Raw genomic sequence first — 20,470 nt, forward strand, 5'->3', positions numbered from 1 at the left:
AATACAGTAGCTGCATCTTTTAGCTCGAATTTAAGACCTCATTTGTTGAAATTGTTCTAGAAATAAAAACACGACGACCCAAAAACCCAAGGAAGATGCCAATTTAAAAGTTGCAGTTTACGCCATTGCGTGCCCTATTGATTTGTACACAAAGCGTTCGCGAACAAGAGACCTAGCGCTGTGCTTCCATTGATTAACACGTTAAAATTAGCGTTGTGCTTTCATTGATTAGAACACAAAAGTGCAACTTATTATTTTGTTTCTTCATTTGGTTTTAGATCACCGTTTTTTTTAATTCTCAACCAATTTCAACAAATGAGGTTTTAAATCAAAGCTAAAGAGTCCAGGTAGTGGCTGCTTGTTTTGATTTTGACATACTTGTACTTGTCTTCATTTAGGATATACAGTGGTGAACACAACTGGTACCTTAATTCTTTAGCTTACTGTATTGGGATGAAAACATTCTGCCTATAAAACTTTTCCAAATATTAAGTTTTTTCTTAATACATGCATCTCAAAAACAGTTTTGATGGAGTTGGGCCCCCACTCAGGTATTCAATTTATTTCACCACTGCAAGTTCTTAACGTGGCTGTGTACACAAGACATTGTTTCTTTCGCGAAATTGAGCTTTTTTGATATGTATGTACTTTGTTATGTTTTTTATAAGTACAAGGAAAGAAAATCCAGATTTGTAAACTCCAACTGCACTATTTTATGGATTTTATTTCACTATTTCACTTGTGTTCGCAAATTTTTAAGAGAGAAAATCTTTGTTGTACCAGCGTTGTACATGTGCGCGTAGTCGCGCAATTTGTTAACGCACAGATACGCTACGCATACGCAACACTTATCTGCAAGTGTGGCGCATCGTATGGAAACACTAATTTCAAGTGGTCAAATGGCTCTGTATTAGCTGATAAAATGTTTTTCAAGTTCTTTCCCCGATTTAAATGAATGGATTTCGCTCTAACTTGTCAAGGGGCTGTGGATTTATTCGATGTTCATGTAATGGTGAGGTAGAAAAACAAGAACTGCCGCATTCCTCTGTGAGCTTCGATGAAAGTGCAAAATGTGACTATACTTTAAACTTCAACAGCCGTTATTTCAATGGTAATTTTCTTGGTAAAATGATGATTTAGGTACACGATAACTCAATAAAATACAGCTTACGCATCATAAACTGGAACATGGAAACATTCAAACATCACAACTAGCGCACGAGATCAAATTAATGATGCTTAATCGTTATTCTTAATATATCAATATACAGGGGAAAGAAGAATTACGCATCGCACACTAGCACATTTAAACATGAATTTACAAGTGGAAACTCTCGCCCGACTTCTCGCCCGACAAGCGAGAGGTCTGGGGTTCAAGTCCCCGCACAGGCAGGTATGTCCGGAGTTTTTTCTCTGGTATATCTGCCTATGCATGTTATGTATCCACTTGTAAATTCATGTTTAAATGTGCTATAGTGTGCGATGCGTAATTCTTCTTTCCCCTGTACAGCATCTATAGTTAAGCAATTATGCTCATTGTAAAAAGCAAGATCGACTTAAGAAACTGTTTTCTCTTTTTTTCATATTTTGGTCTATTTCCGATTTTAGGCATCGTTTTGTGCAAATAGGCGTTTGTGAATTTTTAAAAGTTAATTTTTATGCCTCATATGGTCAATATCTCAAAAAATATGGCCAATATCAAAAAAATAGAAAAACAGTTTTTGGAATGGAGCCTCAAGATTAAGAAAAAAATAAAACAAAACATTTTGGAAAGAGTGTTTTTTTTTTTTGCAGTACCAAAACAAAATTGCCAAAAATTCACTTTTTTGTGATTTTCTTCAAAATTGTTGTTTTTACACCAAATCTGTATTTATATTCAGATTCCTTGATGTCTTGCCGTTAAAAAATGTATACTTTTATACGTCTTGCGTGAATAATTACAAAGTTATGGCACTTTTACTACATGCATGTCTGAGAGTATACCCAGCCACCTTAAAAGATATATTGTAAGTTATACAGGCCTACCTGATACACCAGTCTGCAAACAAGTTTTGTTGAATGCTGTAATTTTTTCCCAATTCTATGCATAATTGCATTGCATCGGTAATCCCCTTGGAAAGTACCGGTTTTGCAATTTACATACAAAATTTCAGAAGTATTCAATTGACAGGTAATAAAATGTATACTAAAACTTTGTGGTTCATAAATTTTCATGTTTTTGAGCTTTTCTCAAAGTTAAAGGCAGCACCACAAGGGCATGGGAGAATGGAGGGAAAATTCCCCCAGTCAGAGATCTTGCCCCCCCCCCCCCTTGACAAAAATTCAAAAAACAATTTTTGAGGATATTTCATGATTTTTGACCTCCTAAAATTCATTTTGCTCCCCCTGACCGAATTGACAGGCCCACCCCTTACTAAGTTTACCTTAAAAATGTTGATTTTGGCATCTGAAGAAAGCTCATATTTTTCTCATTATCACCAGTGAAAATGTTATGAACATAAATGTTGTTGCCATCATCCCTCATGAGCTCCCATGGTGTAGCACTACATGTACTTTTGGGCTCTGTTGGTTTAGTATACTCTCCAGCGCTACGTGCATGGGTGTCAATCTGGGGGCTGTGTTCCCCCATCTTTCAGCAACATTACCCATTTTTTGTTCTTTTCAGCCTCTTTTTGACAATTTTGGCCAATTCCCCCCCCACACACACACATTTCAAGCCGGATTGGCGCTTTTGGTTATGTGCTTGGTTGAACGCCTTGCGTTACGTACTTGCTAAGTCCATGAGGGCCACAATTAAACTGCAGCTACCATGGTGGTGTGCCACACACTGACACAGATACATTGTTTAACTTCTATGGGCCATGATACACATTTTTACAAAGTAGAAAATGCATAAAAAAAAGTTAAAATTGGACCACCCTCCTTTAAGAGCACTACAAAAAAGTTCATTCAAAGTTTGAAATTGTTACAGCGTAAAAATTTAATCACAAATAATGATAACAACTTTACATGATCAATAGAATCTTTGAAGCAGTGATTTCCCATTGTGCAAGTTCTAGTACATACAGGGAGTGTATACTATTATGCCCAAATAAAAATAAAAAGTTGTTTCCAGGACTTCAAGACCAATCATTGTTCAAAAGACAGAGAGAAACTAAATAAACACATTTATACAAAAAAACAAAAGTTGGGAAAGCACCCAAATCTATCAAAATTATTGTTTTGTTTGGAGGTGGTGATTTTTTTCTTTTTCTTTTTTCTGCTTTGCTTCTTGTATTTTCCTTGTTGCTTCTGGTGTATTAGTTTGTTGTTGATTTTGTAAGAAAATTTAACACACGACTAGTCCAATTGTGCAGTTTTATAAGCAAAATGCACACCATAGATTAGTATTTAGTAATTATGCTAAACTAGCTGCCTCACCTTGTAGTAGTACAAGTGTGCAACATAACAATAATGCCATTTTTGTTGTCATGTGTTATGAAAGAAAAAACGGTACAGTTTGCCCTTCTCTGCCATCATGACCATGCTATTTGCCTTTATAATACTACTAGGCGGTTACCCATATTTAGCGGTTCTCGGCTGAGCGCAATTACCTGGCTGATGGTGACTGTACCCACCAAGTTTCATGCCTATATGACAGTTTTACTAATTTGACCTCAGATTACCCCTGGTGACATACTTCTTCTTACCGGGACAGAACTACACCCACCCACCAAGTTTGAGCCCCGTATGACCTACGGTGGCCTCACATTAGCAGTCACAGACAGACAGACAGACAGTCAGATCTACAGACAGAGAATAGCGTATTATTATATAGATATTCCAGCAAAACTATGCTTCAGTTGCAGGAACAGGGTTGTTTTCTGGGAGTGGAGGGATGGGTGTGTGGGTGGGATGTTGGGTAGCAAAGTGAAAGGAGATGGGGAATCAAATAATTTGTCTGGCCCCAAATAGTGGGATTTCTGTGAACACTGGTGTAGCCAAGGAGGAGCTGCTCCCCCTGTGAGAAGTCTATCCCCTCCCTCCTCCCTGGATGCAGGATGCCCTGATATTTAAGATTTGTATGCCTTTTTTGTATTTTTTAGCCATTTTTGACCATTTTGTCAAAGTTTGCCCCCTTGAGAGTTATCTTGATCCCTACTGGTTGTGAGTTGTGACCCGTGGGGGAGGGTAACCAGACGGAGGAAAAGCACTTGCGGAAAATCAAACAATTTTCTATTTTTCCTATCCAATTTCCTGCAAGAAGTGTCTTCTTTTATAAAACACTGGATCCTGCTTACCCTTTAAAATATGTTTATTATTGTGGTAAAAAGAAGAATTTAAATTTTTTTTAATATAAATTTTGTACTTGTAACATAATATACTTTTGCAAGCAAAGGTGATGCAATATATTGAGAAAAAAGAAAAAAAGGGAAAGCCCCAAAATATCCCACTTTATGCAATTGATTCATTTGACTTTGTTCCTGGGACTTTGTTAGACTACAAATGTAGGTAAAAGTTTGGGTCATTCCACTCAGTCCAGTAGGATCTAATATAACACTAGATTGAACACGATCATACAATAATTGATTGATTAAGGGATGGGGTATGAATGTTTGTACAGTATTTATTGTGGGACATCAGAGCACTTCAGACATATCGAATTGCATTCTGAATACGAAGAATGTCCTTCTGATATCAAATAATTTTGATTTTTGAAATTAGCAATGTAATACACATTTTATGGCAAATGATTAAAAATTGATATTTTTGATATTTAACAGTACACGGTAAACTTGATAAATCTGATGATTTATTCTTAAAGTGTATGTAGGTGGGATGAAAAGCCGACGATCAATTGAAAATTTTGACCTTTCGTATTGAAGATATGGAATTTTAGGACTTTTTGGGAAAAAATCCATTTCTTCAATATGAAAGGTCAAAATTTTCAATTGATTGTCGGTATTTCCTCCCAGCTACATACACTTTAAGAACATATCATTAGATTTATAAAATTTACTTCAAGGACTGTTATATGTCAAAAATGTGAAAAATATCAAATATTTTAATAATTTGTCATAAAATTTGTATTATATCATGAATTTCAAAAAATGAAAATTATTTGATATATCAGAAAGACATTTTTCGTATTCAGAATGCAATTCGATATGTCTGATGTGCTCTCATGTCCCACAAAAAATACTGTCGAAACGCTTCATTCCAGATCCCTTAAGCATAGAATAAAATAAAAATCCCATGCACAGTCAATCCACAGCCACCCCTTTTTCAGAATACTGGTATCTGCACTTTTCAAATGAATATTATTTAGTCTGACAAAAAAGTATTCACACACAACAATGGACTGAGAACTACCAACCAGCTATGGTAATTTCAACCAAGTAATGCGGTTCCTGGTGTTTGACAGATCTTTTATATTGATTATTATACAAACTTTGTGTGGATCTAAAGGAATGTAGTTCTCTTGATAGAACTACCCATGAATTACTTTATTTTGCCAGAATTTGGTGAAATCCAATGGATTATTGATTTGAGAAGAGAATCTGAAGGAAACTTGAATCACAAACTAAATCTCTGCTCATTTAATTTAGCCATAGACCCTGGAACCGTCTCTGATTTAGCAAGCATTTTCAGGAGTAGGTTTTGATCTTTGAAGGTAAGAAAATTCACTGTTTTTTTAAGTTTGCATGAAGTAGCTTGCATTTATTTTAATAACAAAATGTGTTAAAAAGTATATCTACTATCTAGTAGATTTTTGAAGGGAAAAACCCTCATGCACACAAACCACTTTTGCCATTTGTGGCCAAGCTAATAAATACTTGTTCCAAAATGTTGAAATCTTTATCAGGTACAATGCCGTTCAGGGTTTACCAATTCTTTAATGCACTATTCAAGTACTTTCCTAGACCCCCTATGGCCTCAGGAAATGTGGGGCACTTGTGGGGCTTTTGAGCCAGTGGCGGTACCACATGGGGGCAGTGGTGTAACTAGACATTTTCATTGGGGGGGCAAGCGGGGGAAAATATAATAAATGAGGGGCAGGCATCATTCATGCTGTTTGGGTTTGTAAGCACATCAACACCCTCGTCCCACTGGGCTGTGGGGGGGTCTGAGGCTTCTTGGGATCTGCTTGGAATGTGTCCCCGGAATAGTGGCGCAGATTTCTTTTTGGCATGGGGTTGGAAAAATTGTCTTGAAGTATAGTGAATCCAGCACCTTTTGGTGACAAAAGATGTTTATGGTGACATACATGTATGGCGCAAAAAGTGGGATTTTAAGGTTAAAATGACCAAATATGAGATTAATCAGAAGTAGGCCACTTTACCTTTTTCATGGGGGACAAGCAGGGGGCAAGGGTTCCCACCCCACCCCCTCCTACTAGTTTGATTTGATTTGTTCTGGTTTTGACAACCCTGGATAACCCAAGAAAGCCTCTATTGAAGCTTATTTCCATTGGGGTCCATTTGAACACCGGGACGGGTTGGGAACAGTCAGGGGTTAACACCCTACTCTGTTTAAACTGGCTGCGAGATACATGTACAGGTATGGCTCTCTGTACACGGGACCGACGGCTTAACGTCCCCTCCGAAGGATTTGAGTACTTTCATGATTCATTTACCCAATTCTAAATGAACCATGGGAGAGCGGAAGTCTGAATTTAATCTACAGAAGTTGCCAATTAATTTCAGACTTTTTTTTTTTTCCAAGTCAATATCCCAGCAAATCGTCACCGCCGGAATCGAACCCGGGACCTCATGCACTAAAGGCAAGTACCCTAACCATTGCGCCACGCTCTCCCTCTTAGTTATGCCACTGATGGGGGCCATGGGGAATGGAATAATGCCCCCTCCCCCAATAAAAACACAAAATCAAATTTTGAAAATTTTAACTTTTTGCAGCAATTTGTTGATTTTGCTCCCCCCCCCCAAAAAAAAATCCTGGCGCCATACTGTTGGTAACCCACGCTTTAGAGAGGGTGGGTTTGAGAGGTCCACAAAATGCTTTTAAAAAAGGGTGGGTTTGAAAAATTTCTGGTTAAAATGTGTGTCCAAATATAAAGGGTGGTGACTGATAAAAAGGGTGGGTTTAGAAGTCAACAATTGCAATCTCAAAGCTTACTGTAATTTCCGATTGAATGACACTATTAAAATGAAACACAAAAAACATTGAAATCCCATTCTGTAGTGTTTGGTCATCTAAAACTTCAATATGTAATTCTCTTTGGATGCAAATCTGCACCTCCTGGACCACCATAACCACTTATCTATGATTAGTAAGTAGTAACCACGCTTAGAAAGGGTAGGTTTCGGAGTTATGGTATAAAGGGTATAAAATAAAAAGGGTGGGTTTGAAATAAAAAGGGTGGGTTTGTATCACCACTGCCAACTATGCGCCACCACCATTTTCAGCTGGGCTTACATAACCGGTTGGTGCACTATAGCAGGCTGGTGCACTACAACATTTTGTAATAATTGTCATCTCCCGACCCTGCAACCGGGGGGATTGGTGGCAGAAACAAGTGGGATACTGGGGCCATGTAATGCCTGTAAAAAGATGCCAAGGGGTTGGGCAATGTATGTAATTTAGTAGGTCTAATTAGTAACAAACCCTATCATTTCCCCACATTCACCTTAATAGGGGTGTATGGGGTGGGGGAAGTACTTGCATTTACACAAGAATAGGCTTATGTTTGTGGGTGGCTGCCATAAACTTATTTTTTTATAATAATATTATTTAAACACTACTAAAATTGTTTTTATTGTTTTAGCAAAATGGCTGCACGAAACACAATTAAAGAAGCAGACGTTAGCTGTCCTGTGTGTAAGGAAATCTTCAATTCGCAACTCTATGTACCAAAAATCCTACCATGTAATCACACGGTTTGTAAGATCTGCCTGCAAAGACTATACACCGAGTCAAGATCATCAATGATTAAGTGTCCTCTATGCTCCATTGATCACAATACGACTGTAGGGGTGCTGCAGACAAATCTTCATGCACAGAGTATCGGGGAGAAGTTTGTTCCTGAGAGTCAAAGATCTGTGGGAGTGGCATGGGGAGGTAGGTATATATTGGGCTATTCCAGAAATTAGATGCACCCCCTAAAGAAGACATGGGATTCCCAAATATGTTCACCTATTTTTACTCTAGGAATCCCTCCCCTCCCCCCACTCAAATGGTCATTATTCTCAAAACCCAAAAGAAGACATGGGAATTCCTAAGAAAAATACCCCCCCATTTTAAGCTTGGGAATACCCAAAAAATATTGGCAAAATTGCATGTCTACTTTAGGGACACTGGGAATTCCCAATTTTTGTAAGGATTTTTTTTTTAAATGTGCAAATTCTCATTTTTTGTTGATACAATTTTGGTCTGAGAATTACCAAAATTGTTGGCAAAAATGTGCCTGTCTTCTTTGGGGACACTGGGAATTCCCAATTTTTTAAACATTTCTTCTTTTTTTTTCAAAATGGGAATTCCCAATTAAAAAAAAAAAAAAATTTTTGTAAAAAATTCACATGTCTTCTTGGGGGGGGGGGTGTCATTAATTTCTGGAAAAGCCCATTATACAATGCAGTGGTACAAACCTCTAGAGAAAAGGTTCTTAAAAACTGAATCCCCAAATGGGTCCAAGGCCTTTCCAGAACCCTTTTCAGGTCTAAAATGTTTTCTTCTAACCTTTCCAGAGCCCAGTTATATATTAAGTTTCCAGTATAGAGAACAGCTCAAGAACCATTAGGTTCGGGTACAGGGCGTTAGTCCGACACGCCGCTAGTCCGACACTCCACTAGTCTGACACGCCGCTAGTCCGAATTTGAAATGCACTACACCAGTCCGGCACGCCGCTAGTCCGAATCTTTGCCAGTCCGACGCGCCGCTAGTCCGAAAATAAAAACCACTGCGCTAGTCCGAATCTGGAAAACACTCCTTCAGCCTGACACTGCGCTAGTCTGAATCTAAAAAACACTGCGCTAGTCCGAAACTGAAAACCATTGTGCTAGTCCGAATTTGAAAAACACTGCGCTAGTCCGAATTTGAATTGGGGGAAACACTGCGCTAGTCTGATATTTGGACTAGTGCAGTGTTTTTCAGATCCAGACTAGCGCAGTGTTTTTCAGATTCGGACTAGCGCTGTAGATTTCAGTTTCGGACTAGCGCCATAGTTTTTAGCGTAGTGTCGGACTGAAGAAGTGTTTTTTAAATTCGGACTAGCGCAATGTATTTCGGATTCGGAGTAGTGGGGTGTCGGACTGAAAACTGTGTTTTCAGATTCGGACTAGCGGCGTGTCGGACTGTTGCAGTGATTTTCATTTTCGGACTAGAGCATGTTTTTTTTCGGACTAGCGCCGTGCTAATCATTTTTGGACTAACGCACCTCTAAGCATAGGGAATTTGTGTTGTCGGACTCGCGGCGTGTCGGACTAGCGGCTTGTCGGACTAGCGGCTTGTCGGAATGAGCGGTGCACCCCTTAGGTTCTACTTAGGACCATTGAGTGTGCATTGTTTTTGGCTCTGAGCGAAGCTAAAAGGGCCTAACTGATCGCAACAATTAGAGAGCCAATTCGGGCGTTGGTTTTTGTGCTAAGGATGTTTGTCTGTTTGATATTTGGTCTTGAAATTTGTTTCTAAATTTTGCTTATTTATTATTTAATCGATTGCACTCCAGGTAGATTTCAAATACTCTCGATAAAATATGATTTTTTGGTAAAAAAGCCACGATGAACGAGTTGTTTTGTGGTACCCCGTGTGTGCTAGAGATTATTTTGGTCTGTATAATTTAAGTTGCGTAAAAGTGACGGAAACCAACGGAGGGTAATTTCTTAAGATTCAGTTCAGATTCTGAAGTTATTTACTATTTCATAACTTTTCTTAACTATTTCTTTACAATTTAAATAAAGAAATAGTTGAGGAATGTCAAAAATGGTCAAGAACATGTCTGAATCTTGAATAAATCTGAACTAATGAATCGGGTAAATGAATTTCCTAGTGGACTATTTTTCCTTGCGCAAGTGCACATATTTTTGTGACCTCAATTTTTGTGCAAAAGACGGACCGAAAGTCATGAAAAATGTTCGTATTTCATCACACTCATTGTAGTTTTGTTAGAATATAGTTTTAAAAGTCAATTTAATCATATTGTGGACATGATTCTGAGGGAAAATTATATTTTCAATGAGATTTTACTTTACCCCACTTCGCAATATTGAACAATTTCCGTATTTTTCCATAGCAAAAACAGTCTAAATAAATGATGTTCCACTTTGCACAACAATTTTATACTTCAGAATATCAAAGATTGATATGTTTTCTCTTGAAAAACAACATGTTTTTTAGGCCAGGACTTCTTAAGAAATTCAAGACCAAGGTTTATTTGATCGATGTTACGTCGATGGTCCCCGATCTCGCCATGCAGCTTGCTTGTTTTATGTTTACAATCAGGAGGTCATGACCTATGGCGTATTGATCGATTCTGATCTGTTCTGATTGGATGGTCTCAAGGTCGTCACAGTTATGAATGAATAATTCACAAGGTCATGGGGGGGGGGGTGGCAGTAATAGAAAAGGTCAAAATAATGTTGGATATTATGAACATAATAATGTACATAATAATAATAATAATAATAATAATTGAATTCAAATGTGACTGAAATTAGTGGTTTCAGAAATCATTGATTGCAAGTTGCAAAGTTTCATCTTTTACTATAGGCTGTGCAATATTAATCATGAGCTAAATTTTGAGAGAAATCAAAAGGAATGGCAAGCAATCAATGACAGCAGGGGGTGGGGAAATCACTTTTTTTTTTTACTATTCCCTGATCAGAAAAAAGTTACAAAGATCAATTATTTGAACCGATGGCTGCTTTCGGAAACTAATAACAACGTAACTAGTAGGCCTATGGGCATGAAATTTGGTAGGTAGGCTACAGTCAACATTTATAGCCAAATTTTCGGAAGGTCATTTCGGGTCATCTGAGGTCAAATTAGTAAAACTACTGGATGGGCTTGAAACTTGGTGGATACAGTCGACATTGGAGTCAAATTTTTGGAAGGTCATTTCGGGGTCATTTGAGGTCAAATTAGTAAAAACTGTCATATGGGCATGAAACTTGGTAGGTTCAGTCAGCGCAAAATATGGGAATTAAGTACCTAATTTGCATAATTTATGCGTAATAAGCAAAATACCTTGTGAACAGATTATCTGGAGATCAGTATGGGGTACAGTGACGTAACTTGGTTGGGAGTAAGCGTGGCCAGATGTTCTCGACCTGATTAGATTATCAGCGCAAAATATGCTAATTAAGTACCTAATTTGCATAATTTATGCGTATTTGATGCATATCAAGCAAAAAAAACCTTGTGAACAGCTTATCTGGAGATCCGTATGGGGTACAGTGACGTAATTTGGTGGGGAGTAAGCGTGGCCAGATGTTCTCGACCTGATTAGATTTTCAGCGCAAAATATGCTAATTAAGTACCTAATTTGCATAATTTTAAATGCGTATTTGATGCATATCAAGCAAAAAACCCTTGTGAACACCTTATCTGGAGATCCGTATGGGGAACAGTGACGTAACTTGGTGAGGAGTAGCGGGGCCAGAGGTTCTCGACCTGATTAGATTTTGAGCGTAAAATATGGTAATTAAGTACCTAATTTGCATAATATATGCGTAATAAGCAAAATACCATGTGAACAGATTATCTGGAGATCCGTATGGGGTACAGTGACGTAACTTGGTGGGGAGTTGCGTGGCCAGAGGTTCTCGACCTGATTAGATTTTCAGCGCAACATACTTTATCCAATTTCGTGAGGTCAAAGGTCACATAAAAGGTCAAAGGTCAACTGAGGTCACCTAATCTTTTAATAATTAATTTTCAACTGTGCATCACATATCCAAATAACAGCTTGATCGGTCATGTAATTAAGGAAATATGACGACTTTAAGATAGTCGCTTTTTATTTAAAGTATAGCAAAGTAACACTTTCAATGAGTTATAACTCGTAAAGGAAGCATCTTTCTGTTTTGATTTATTACTTTGATGAAATAGTTCTTTGGTATTGCCAAATTTGATTGCAAATTTGTAAGGTGGGCCCCTGAACCCCGGCCATTTAAACCCAAATTTTTGGAAGGTCATTTTGGGGTCACCAGGGGTCATCTGAGGTCAAATTAGTAAAAACTGTCGTATGGGCATGAAACTTGGTGCGTACAGTCAACATTTCAAGCCAAATTTTTGGAAGGTCATTTCGGGGTCATCTGAGGTCAAATTAGTAAAAACTGTCGTATGGGCATGAAACTTGGTGGGTACAGTCAACATTTAAAGCCAAATTTTTTGGAAGGTCATTTCGGGTCACCAGGGGTCATCTGAGGTCAAATTAGTAAAAACTGTCGTATGGGCATGAAACTTGGTAGGTACAGTCAACATTTAAAACCAAATATTTGGAAGGTCATTTCGGAGTCACCATGGGTCATCTGAGGTCAAATTAGTAAAAACTGTCGTATGGGCATGAAACTTGGTAGGTACAGTCAACATTTAAAGCCAAATTTTTGGAAGGTCATTTTTGAGGCCACCAGGGGTCATCTGAGGTCAAATTAGTAAAAACTGTCATATGGGCATGAAACTTAGCACGGGGAGTACAGTCAACATTTAGAGCCAAATTCTTAGAAGGTCATTTCAGGGCCACCAGGGGTCATCTGAGGTCATATTAGTAAAAACTGTTGCATGGCCATGAAACTTGGTGGGTACAGTTACCATCAGCCAGATAATCGTGCCCAGCCGATAACCGCCAAATTAATTTACCTCTCTACCAAAAGTTATCGCAAAAGCAGGCGGTCACAAAAGCAGACGAGACTCGTGGTTCGAGAACCGCCTTGTTACCCTCTGAAATGGCCTTTCCTGTGGTGCTAAATGTGCAAAAACATCTGGACCCCACCAGGGACCCTAAAGGGGACCCCGGCCGTGCTGGGCAAGAGTTCCGCTTCGCTATGCTTAGCAAGTTCAGGATTTTTTGGGTCAGCTTGTGACATCTCTGACTGTTGTATTTAGTCTGAAACTTGGTGGGTAGTCACCAATTAGAGCCAAATCCTTATTCAGACTAACACTATTCTTGACATAGGCCTATTTTGATACATTTTGATTAGTGTAGACCCATTTGGACCCTTTTCCATCCAATTCCACCCGTTTCGATCCATGTGGCTAAATAGTAATTCCCAAAATTGATTGATGTATCATTGTATGCTCTGCAAATGAGATAGCTACCAACCGACCAGATGTACCCATTGAATGTAATATGTCACATATACTCAAATGTTTTCACCTGTTGCACATTCGACTTTCACTGTCACCATAAAGCACAGAGCCACAGCACCATTGGTGCTCTTGTTTATTCATATTTGGTAGAAGTGAAGATAATTTTCTTTCTTTGTTTCCTTGGCTGAAATATTACTCTGTCTTTATGCATGATAAAAACAAGGACCGTTGGTAACCGTAGCGGTCGCTGCGGGACAAGGAATTCAATTTTGCAGTTATGGTGTCTTTGAAGCAGGTTTAAGTTTGACCCCTATTTTGACCTGTAACCCCTCTGTGAGCTTAACCTTTGAGGGCGCTCATCTTAAAATAATGCCAGAAAGGGTATTTCCATCCACACTAAAAAAAAATCAAAATTTGAAAAATTGTGTTCGGAACCAATTTCGGACACTTTTGATGTCCAAACGATTTTCGGAAAAAAGCGGCTTGACATCAAAAGTGTTGGGAAACGATTTCGGACACTTTTGATGTCCAAACGATTTTCGGGAAAAAGCGCCTTGACATCAAAAGTGTTCGGAACCCGATTTCGGACACATTTGATGTCCAAACGATTTTCAGGGAAAAAAGCGTCTTGACATCAAAAGTGTTCGGACACCGATTCCGGACACTTTTGATGTCCAAACGATTTTCGGGAAAAAGCATCTTGACATCAAAAGTGTTTGGACACCGATTCCAGACACTTTTGATGTCGAAACGATTTTCGGGAAAAAAGCGTCTTGACATCAAAAGTGTTCGGAAACCGATTTCGGACACTTTTGATGTGCAAACGATTTTCGGGAAAAAGCGCCTTGACATTAAAAGTGTTCGAAACGAATTTCGACACTTTTGATGTCCAAACGATTTCGGGAAAAAGCGTCTTGACATCAAAAGTGTTCGAAACCGATTTCGACACTTTTGATGTCAAAACAATTTTCGGAAAAAGCGCCTTGACATCGAAAGTGTTCGAAACCGATTTCGACACTTTTGATGTCCAAACAATTTTCGAAAAAAGCAGCTTGACATCGCAAGTGTTCGAAACCGATTTGGACACTTTTGATGTCCACACGATTTTCAGGAAAAAGCGCCTTGACATCAAAAGTGTTAAATCCCTAATTTCCTTAATTCTTGTCAATTTCCTTAATTCACCTGAATTTCCCTCAATTTCCTTAATTCTCTTCAATTTCCTTAACTTCCCTCAATGTTCCCAATTTCCCCTCATTTTCCCAAATTTCCCTTAATATCCCTCTATTTTCCCAAATTTCCCTTAATTCTTGTCAATTTCCCTTAACCCCAACCCTACCCGTGGTTTTTGTGCTATCGGAAGGGAAAGAAGGAACGAAAATGGAGAGAAGATGAAGAAGAAAGTCACTTGGCACCCCCGGGATTCGAACCTGGGACCCCTCGCATGCCACGCAGAAGATCACCAGCATGTAACTACACGGGTGACGTTGGCCCGGCCAACGATTCCCTGGGTATATATGACTTGGTCTGATTGCGTCATCAAGTCCTGTGGAATGCATGCACGCAGAGCGTTTTTAATAGTGAGCTTTAGTGAGTCCTAGTTCTGTTAGGGTTAAGAAGGCATATAGGGAAAACATGCATGCAGCTTAACCCTAACCCTACCCGTGGTTTTTGTGCTATCGGAAGGGAAAGAAGGAACGAAAAAGGAGAGAAGATGAAGAAGAAAGTCACTTGGCACCCCCGGGATTCGAACCTGGGACCCCTCGCATGCCACGCAGAAGATCACCAGCATGTAGCTACACGGGTGACGTTGGCCCGGCCTATGTTTCCCGAGGCGGCGACCACCGGGTTTGATTCTGTTACCCAGCACGGTGGAATGCATGCACGCAGAGCGTTTTTAATAGTGAGCTTTAGTGAGTCCTAGTTCTGTTAGGGTTAATTCACCTGAATTTCCCTGAATTTCCCTTAATTCTCTTCAATTTCCCTTAACTTCCCTCAATTTCCCTTAATTCACTTGAATTTCCCTCAAATTCCCTTAATTCTCTTCAATTTCCTTAACTTCCCTCAATGTTCCCAATTTTCCTCAATTTCCCTCATTTTCCCAAATTTCCTTAACTTCCCTCTATTTTCCCAAATTTTCCTTAATTCTTGTCAATTTCCTTAATTCACCTGAATTTCCCTCAATTTCCCTTAATTCTCTTCAATTTTCCCAAATTTCCCTTAATTCCCCTAATTTTCCCCAATTTCCTTAATTGCCCACAATTAATTCACCTGAATTCACCTGAATTTCCCTTAATTTCCCCAAAATTACCCTTAATTTCCCCCATTCCCCTCAATTTCCCTCATTTTCCCCACTTTTCCCAAATTTCCCTTAATTGCCCTATAGGCCCTCTCCCTCACCAAGTACCATAGCCATGCGACAAACGATGTTGATGCAAATAATGCCAGAAGAGTATTTGCATCCAAAAAATCTAAATTTCAAAAATGCAGAAAATTGTTGAAAATCGTGTAATGCCCCTTTAATGACCTAATTAGCATATTTCGTGACGAAACTCTTTCCCGGTATAGGCCCTCCCCCTCACCAAGTACCATAGCCATGCGACACACGATGTTGACGTAACAGCATTTTTTAGCGCTTTGTTACTAACGGACGGACTAACGACGGACTAACGGACGGACTAACGGACGGACTAACGGAGAGACATGGTGACTTATAGAGCCGCTACCGGCAGCTAAAAATGAAATTTGGGGTTATGAAATTGCCACCATTGGGTCGAGGAGCATAGCCAGCCTTTTAGTGTGTGTGATGTGAGGATGTGTTTGCCGCCAAACGAGGACATATCCCATTTGTCAAATTTGTTGGTCCATTTTAGTCCTTCTAATGACACTTTGCCATCTCCATTGTATCCTTGAAAAATTCCTGTGGGGGACAATTTGCCACCCCCCTCCCCCAATCCCTGTGGCTATGCCACCACTTGGGTCGTAATTTAGAATTCCAAGGTCAAAGTTTATGCAGGGGACAGGGGAAAAATTCAAAACATCACCCAAAATGTTCTTCTGGTCATATTAAGGGGTCAGTATGTTTGACTTACCCCCAACTTATCGTTCCAAGGACATGAGTAAAAAAGGTCAAAGGTTAAATTTGGCAATCCGAAAGAGTCAAAACAGAAAAGGAAATGATCTAACACAGTTGGTCCTTTTATGGCAACTCAATTAATAATGCATAGTTTGCTTGAAGTAGGTAGGTCACCACTAATAGGACCAAGATAACAAGGCAATAAATCCATTCTAGATAGGCTTATATGAAAGAGTAAAACATTTTGATTTTGAGACTGGTCACTTTTTATGCTTACTCCATAATGATAGGTCGAGATAAGTCATCAATGGATCCTTTAATTGATTGCTTTGCTAGATTGATCAGTTGATTGACTGACTGACTGACTCGATTCTTATTTCGTTCAGCTTTCCAGATCTGTGTGAAAACCATCGAAGACAAAACCATCATGCTAGATGTTCGAGCAACCAACACCATCCGAGATATCAAGAACAAGATCCGTGACAAAGAGGGCCTTAAACCTGAATACCAACAACTGATGCACATGGGGAAGCCTCTACGAGATGAGAGTGCAACCTTATTGAATCTGAGCATAGGCAAAGATGCTAATTTGCACCTGTTCAAGAGGACTTTGGGAGGAGCCCGTCACTTCAATTAGCCGAGCCAGTAAGTATATGAATATTTGAGCACTTGTGCCAGCATTGTGGGGTACTGTGTAAGCTGCAGCAATATCTTGTGGGGTACAACTTCTTTGTGGGGTATGAATCATGGATCTCATAAAGAAAAAATAGCTTATAGGACCCCATAAGGCCTAAAACGTGCAGAAATGCTATTTTTAGAGGTGGGTCTGTGTGAAAAAACGTTCCCCACACACTATTGGTGGTACGTTTTTGGTACCCCACAAGAATGGTGTGAAAGAAATATACCCCATAAAGAACCACTGGCCTATTTTATACACACATATTGCTGGACCCCACAAGAATCCCGGTGTAAGGGGGGTGTGCCCCAGTGTGTGTGTGTGGGTGAGGTGGAGGGGTGTCGTGTTTCTGGGCATGTGCACATCCCACTTTCAAACATTAATTTTGAAATGTACACACAATGGTGGGTTGTCGGGGAGTATGACCTAGCAGTGTTTGCACTCAAATATATTGAGGCCAATAAAGCCAAATTTATAGCCAACACTAAAGAGGAGTGGTATGGACTCTCAAGGCTTGATGGGGAGTCATTTCTGCCACATTTCTGGGAAAACACCCGAAATTTTTCTTTTTTTATATATGTTATTGGTCTCAACTTAAGGGGGTACTACACCCCTGGCCAATTTTTTGCCTATTTTTGCATTTTTCTCCAAAATTATAGCACATTGGTGACAAGTAAGATATTTATATTATAGGGGCAAGGACTACAACTACTGTACTGAAAATTCAGCAACTCAAAGCAAGTAGTTATTGATTTATTGATCAAATAATGGTTTTCCTCATTTTGACTGTAACTCCACAACTGTTGTCTGTGCTGAAATAAAATTTCCAGTGCAGTAGTTGTAGTCCTGCCCCTATAATATACATATCTTACTTATCCCCAATGCGCTATAATTTTTGAAAAAAATGCAAAAATAGGCACAAAATTGGGCAGGGGTGTAGTACCCCCTTAAGAGCTGCAAGACCTATGGAAATGTACATGCCATTATTGACTTCCTTGACCCAGTTCCTGTCAGATCAATATATCAAAAACAAAGTACACTACAGAGTTTTAGTTACATGGCTAAAACTGGACAAATATGGCTCCAGCCATCACACTAGCTAACCATAAAGGCCCATTCAGTGTTTTGCTCTTTCAGACAATCATACTCAAAATTCAGTGTTTTGCACCTTTGGTAGTAGCATAGATAGGCTAACATAGTGGTTAAGCCAACAGCTGTGTATTAAAGGCAAAATACAACATTTTACATGAAAATATAATTTCTCTACTTTTAAAAGTACAGAAATTAGCTGCATGTATTTGAATGGGGCTTCAACTTTGTCAATAATGCTATTTTCCTCTTTTTTCTGCTGTTTTACTCTTCTTTGTTTTGCCAAATTTGTATTTCAAAAATATCAAATGACAATATTTATGACTTATACTTCACTTACAAATTTTAATTTTTTTTATATTCTTTTTTTTATATTGATAGTACTTACATGTATCTGGGCTTCCATCATGACAACTCTGTCTTTGCTAACCTGATGTCACTGATCTTGATAGTGGTAATAGTGGTATATTGATGACTGTACCATCCATATCTTCTCTTTTCAGGTGTGGATATCCATGTTGCTGTTGAATGGGACCTGATGGAAATAAAACAGGAACTTTCAATATTATCAATGTTGAATTTGCTTTGTACAAAAGTATTGGACCTTCTCAAATTACATTTTCAGCTTTTCTGATTTATAAAGCCTTAATAAAAAATCTTCTGTAGCAGAGTTTGGAAATTACCACTGAACTATTGCATCTAGGGAAGGATAACCATGGAAGACAAAATTGGACAAGTTTAAGTTAGCTAATGGGTGGTTCTGTCTTCCCTTAGAATCCCAAAATTCATGCTTCCCTAAAAGAAAATGGATTTGCATGAAATGTGTAAAGTAGGAACCAGCTTCCTTAATGTTTGTGTGTTTTATTACCTATACAATGTAGTATGACCATTAGTCACCATTGCCCAGGCAGGGAAGAATTACTGACCAAACTCTTCCTGATTTCCCTCAAAATAATTATTTTTGGGATGGCACTGGGTTAAAGCCAGGGACTGTTCCATGTATGCTAATTGCTCTATGTACCCGTTTTAATTCTTCCCTAAATGATACTACATGTAGATGAATTCACCTATACCCTGTAGAGCAGGCACTGTCAGCCAGTGACTATCTTATCAATTTAATTCCAAAAAATAGTCATAAAACATGAAAGTTATACACTTTTCCCTTCAATCAGTTCATTTTATTTCAATCTTCCTTGAATCATATTGATTTCTTCTTTTTTTTTAAATATTTTTTAAAACACAAAATTCTTTCCCGAAGGGGTAAAATTATTCCCTCCCCTTTGGGGGCAAATAGACATCCCTGGAACTTCAGATGTTAACCAATAATGACCCATTTTCAAATTATTGAGTCAATGCCATCAACACCTGCTATTATGTGCCTTTAAATAGACACCCTACTTTGAAAAACTACAATGTTTACAAATAAACAGACTTTTTCACCAGGTTCGCCGTCGCGAATAATAAAGATAAGCAGAAAAAGTAAACCCGCCAAAGAATTGAACCCAGGACCTCAGGTTTACAAGACCTTAGACTATGCCATAGTCGAATTTTATTAAAAATATGTTATTATTAGTCATGATGAACCCATTTCGTTGAACTCAAAATTATACTGATGTTTATTAAAATTAAAGTATTCAATAGTAAAATGGTCATAAAGAGTTAAAAATGTCAGATGATTAGTAACAATAAAAGTAATTGAATGCAACATTATCTTGCATAATTATAATGGCTCACTTTAATACTGAACAATTCTGATTTTGGAATCTACCAGTTTATTGATAGCGAACCCCGAAAAATTCGACTATGGACTTTGAATTGTAAGCAGAACTTTACCCCTGGACTTTGCGCCTAAAACACACTGTCAAGCATACTTGTTTATCAGTCCATTAACCACAAGTACACGCTAGATGTTTGATGAGAGATTAACTTTCGCGTCAAAACAAAAGCGCCGCAAATACCACAGACAGTTGTGTACGGTGTAGTTAATGGTAATGGCGCTGGCCCAGAAGATTTAAACCATAGCGAGATATGGGCGACCAATCACAAGGCAGATCCATTTAAAGATGCATTACATCATGGTTAATTTTAGTTAGGCCAGAAATTGGCCTAACTCTCCATAGAGTCCCGTGTTTAAAATCTTAACCGCAAGGCAAAGTCAGTAGTCTACTTGGGAAGCTAACAAAGAGAGGGAGTAGGGTGACTGAAAAGATCAGATGTGAAAATCTATCAATTGTGCACACATTAATTAAATCAGCGTTTTAAGCTTAAATACAATATCCAGAGTATGCACAATGGGCAAGTGGACTACGGGGTAGTCTAACAAGACCTGTGTCTTAACCACTTGGCCATGGGAGCTTTCTGATTAGGCTGGTTGAAATTCGAACCTA

The 20,470-nt window shown here is 38.7% G+C and overlaps 2 protein-coding genes across 3 annotated transcripts in view; one reads left to right on the top strand and one right to left on the bottom strand.

The window, feature by feature from the left end:
- LOC140158974 (ubiquitin carboxyl-terminal hydrolase 24-like) overlaps positions 1 to 2,095 on the bottom strand; it is a 38,798-nt gene extending 36,703 nt beyond the window's left edge. Inside the window, exon 1 of the mRNA XM_072182276.1 lies at positions 2,026 to 2,095. The gene's annotated coding sequence lies outside the window, so the exon portion shown is untranslated. The remainder of the gene's footprint in view (positions 1 to 2,025) is intronic.
- Positions 2,096 to 5,362: 3,267 nt separating this feature from the next.
- LOC140158975 (uncharacterized) overlaps positions 5,363 to 20,470 on the top strand; it is a 564,514-nt gene continuing 549,406 nt past the window's right edge. Inside the window, exons 1-4 of one of the 2 annotated variants that reach the window (XR_011859839.1) lie at positions 5,363 to 5,653; positions 7,766 to 8,058; positions 16,705 to 16,963; positions 18,587 to 18,933. Coding sequence is in view for 1 of the 2 variants with exons in the window: in XM_072182277.1 (XP_072038378.1) it covers positions 7,770 to 8,058; positions 16,705 to 16,955 (540 nt within the window). In the remaining variant the exon portion in view is untranslated. Of the gene's footprint in view, positions 5,654 to 7,765; positions 8,059 to 16,704; positions 16,964 to 18,586; positions 19,300 to 20,470 lie in introns of those variants that run through there. The other variant, XM_072182277.1, reaches the window with a different exon arrangement.

Source organism: Amphiura filiformis, chromosome 8, assembly GCF_039555335.1.
Source record: "Amphiura filiformis chromosome 8, Afil_fr2py, whole genome shotgun sequence".
NCBI classification, from domain to species: domain Eukaryota; kingdom Metazoa; phylum Echinodermata; class Ophiuroidea; order Amphilepidida; family Amphiuridae; genus Amphiura; species Amphiura filiformis.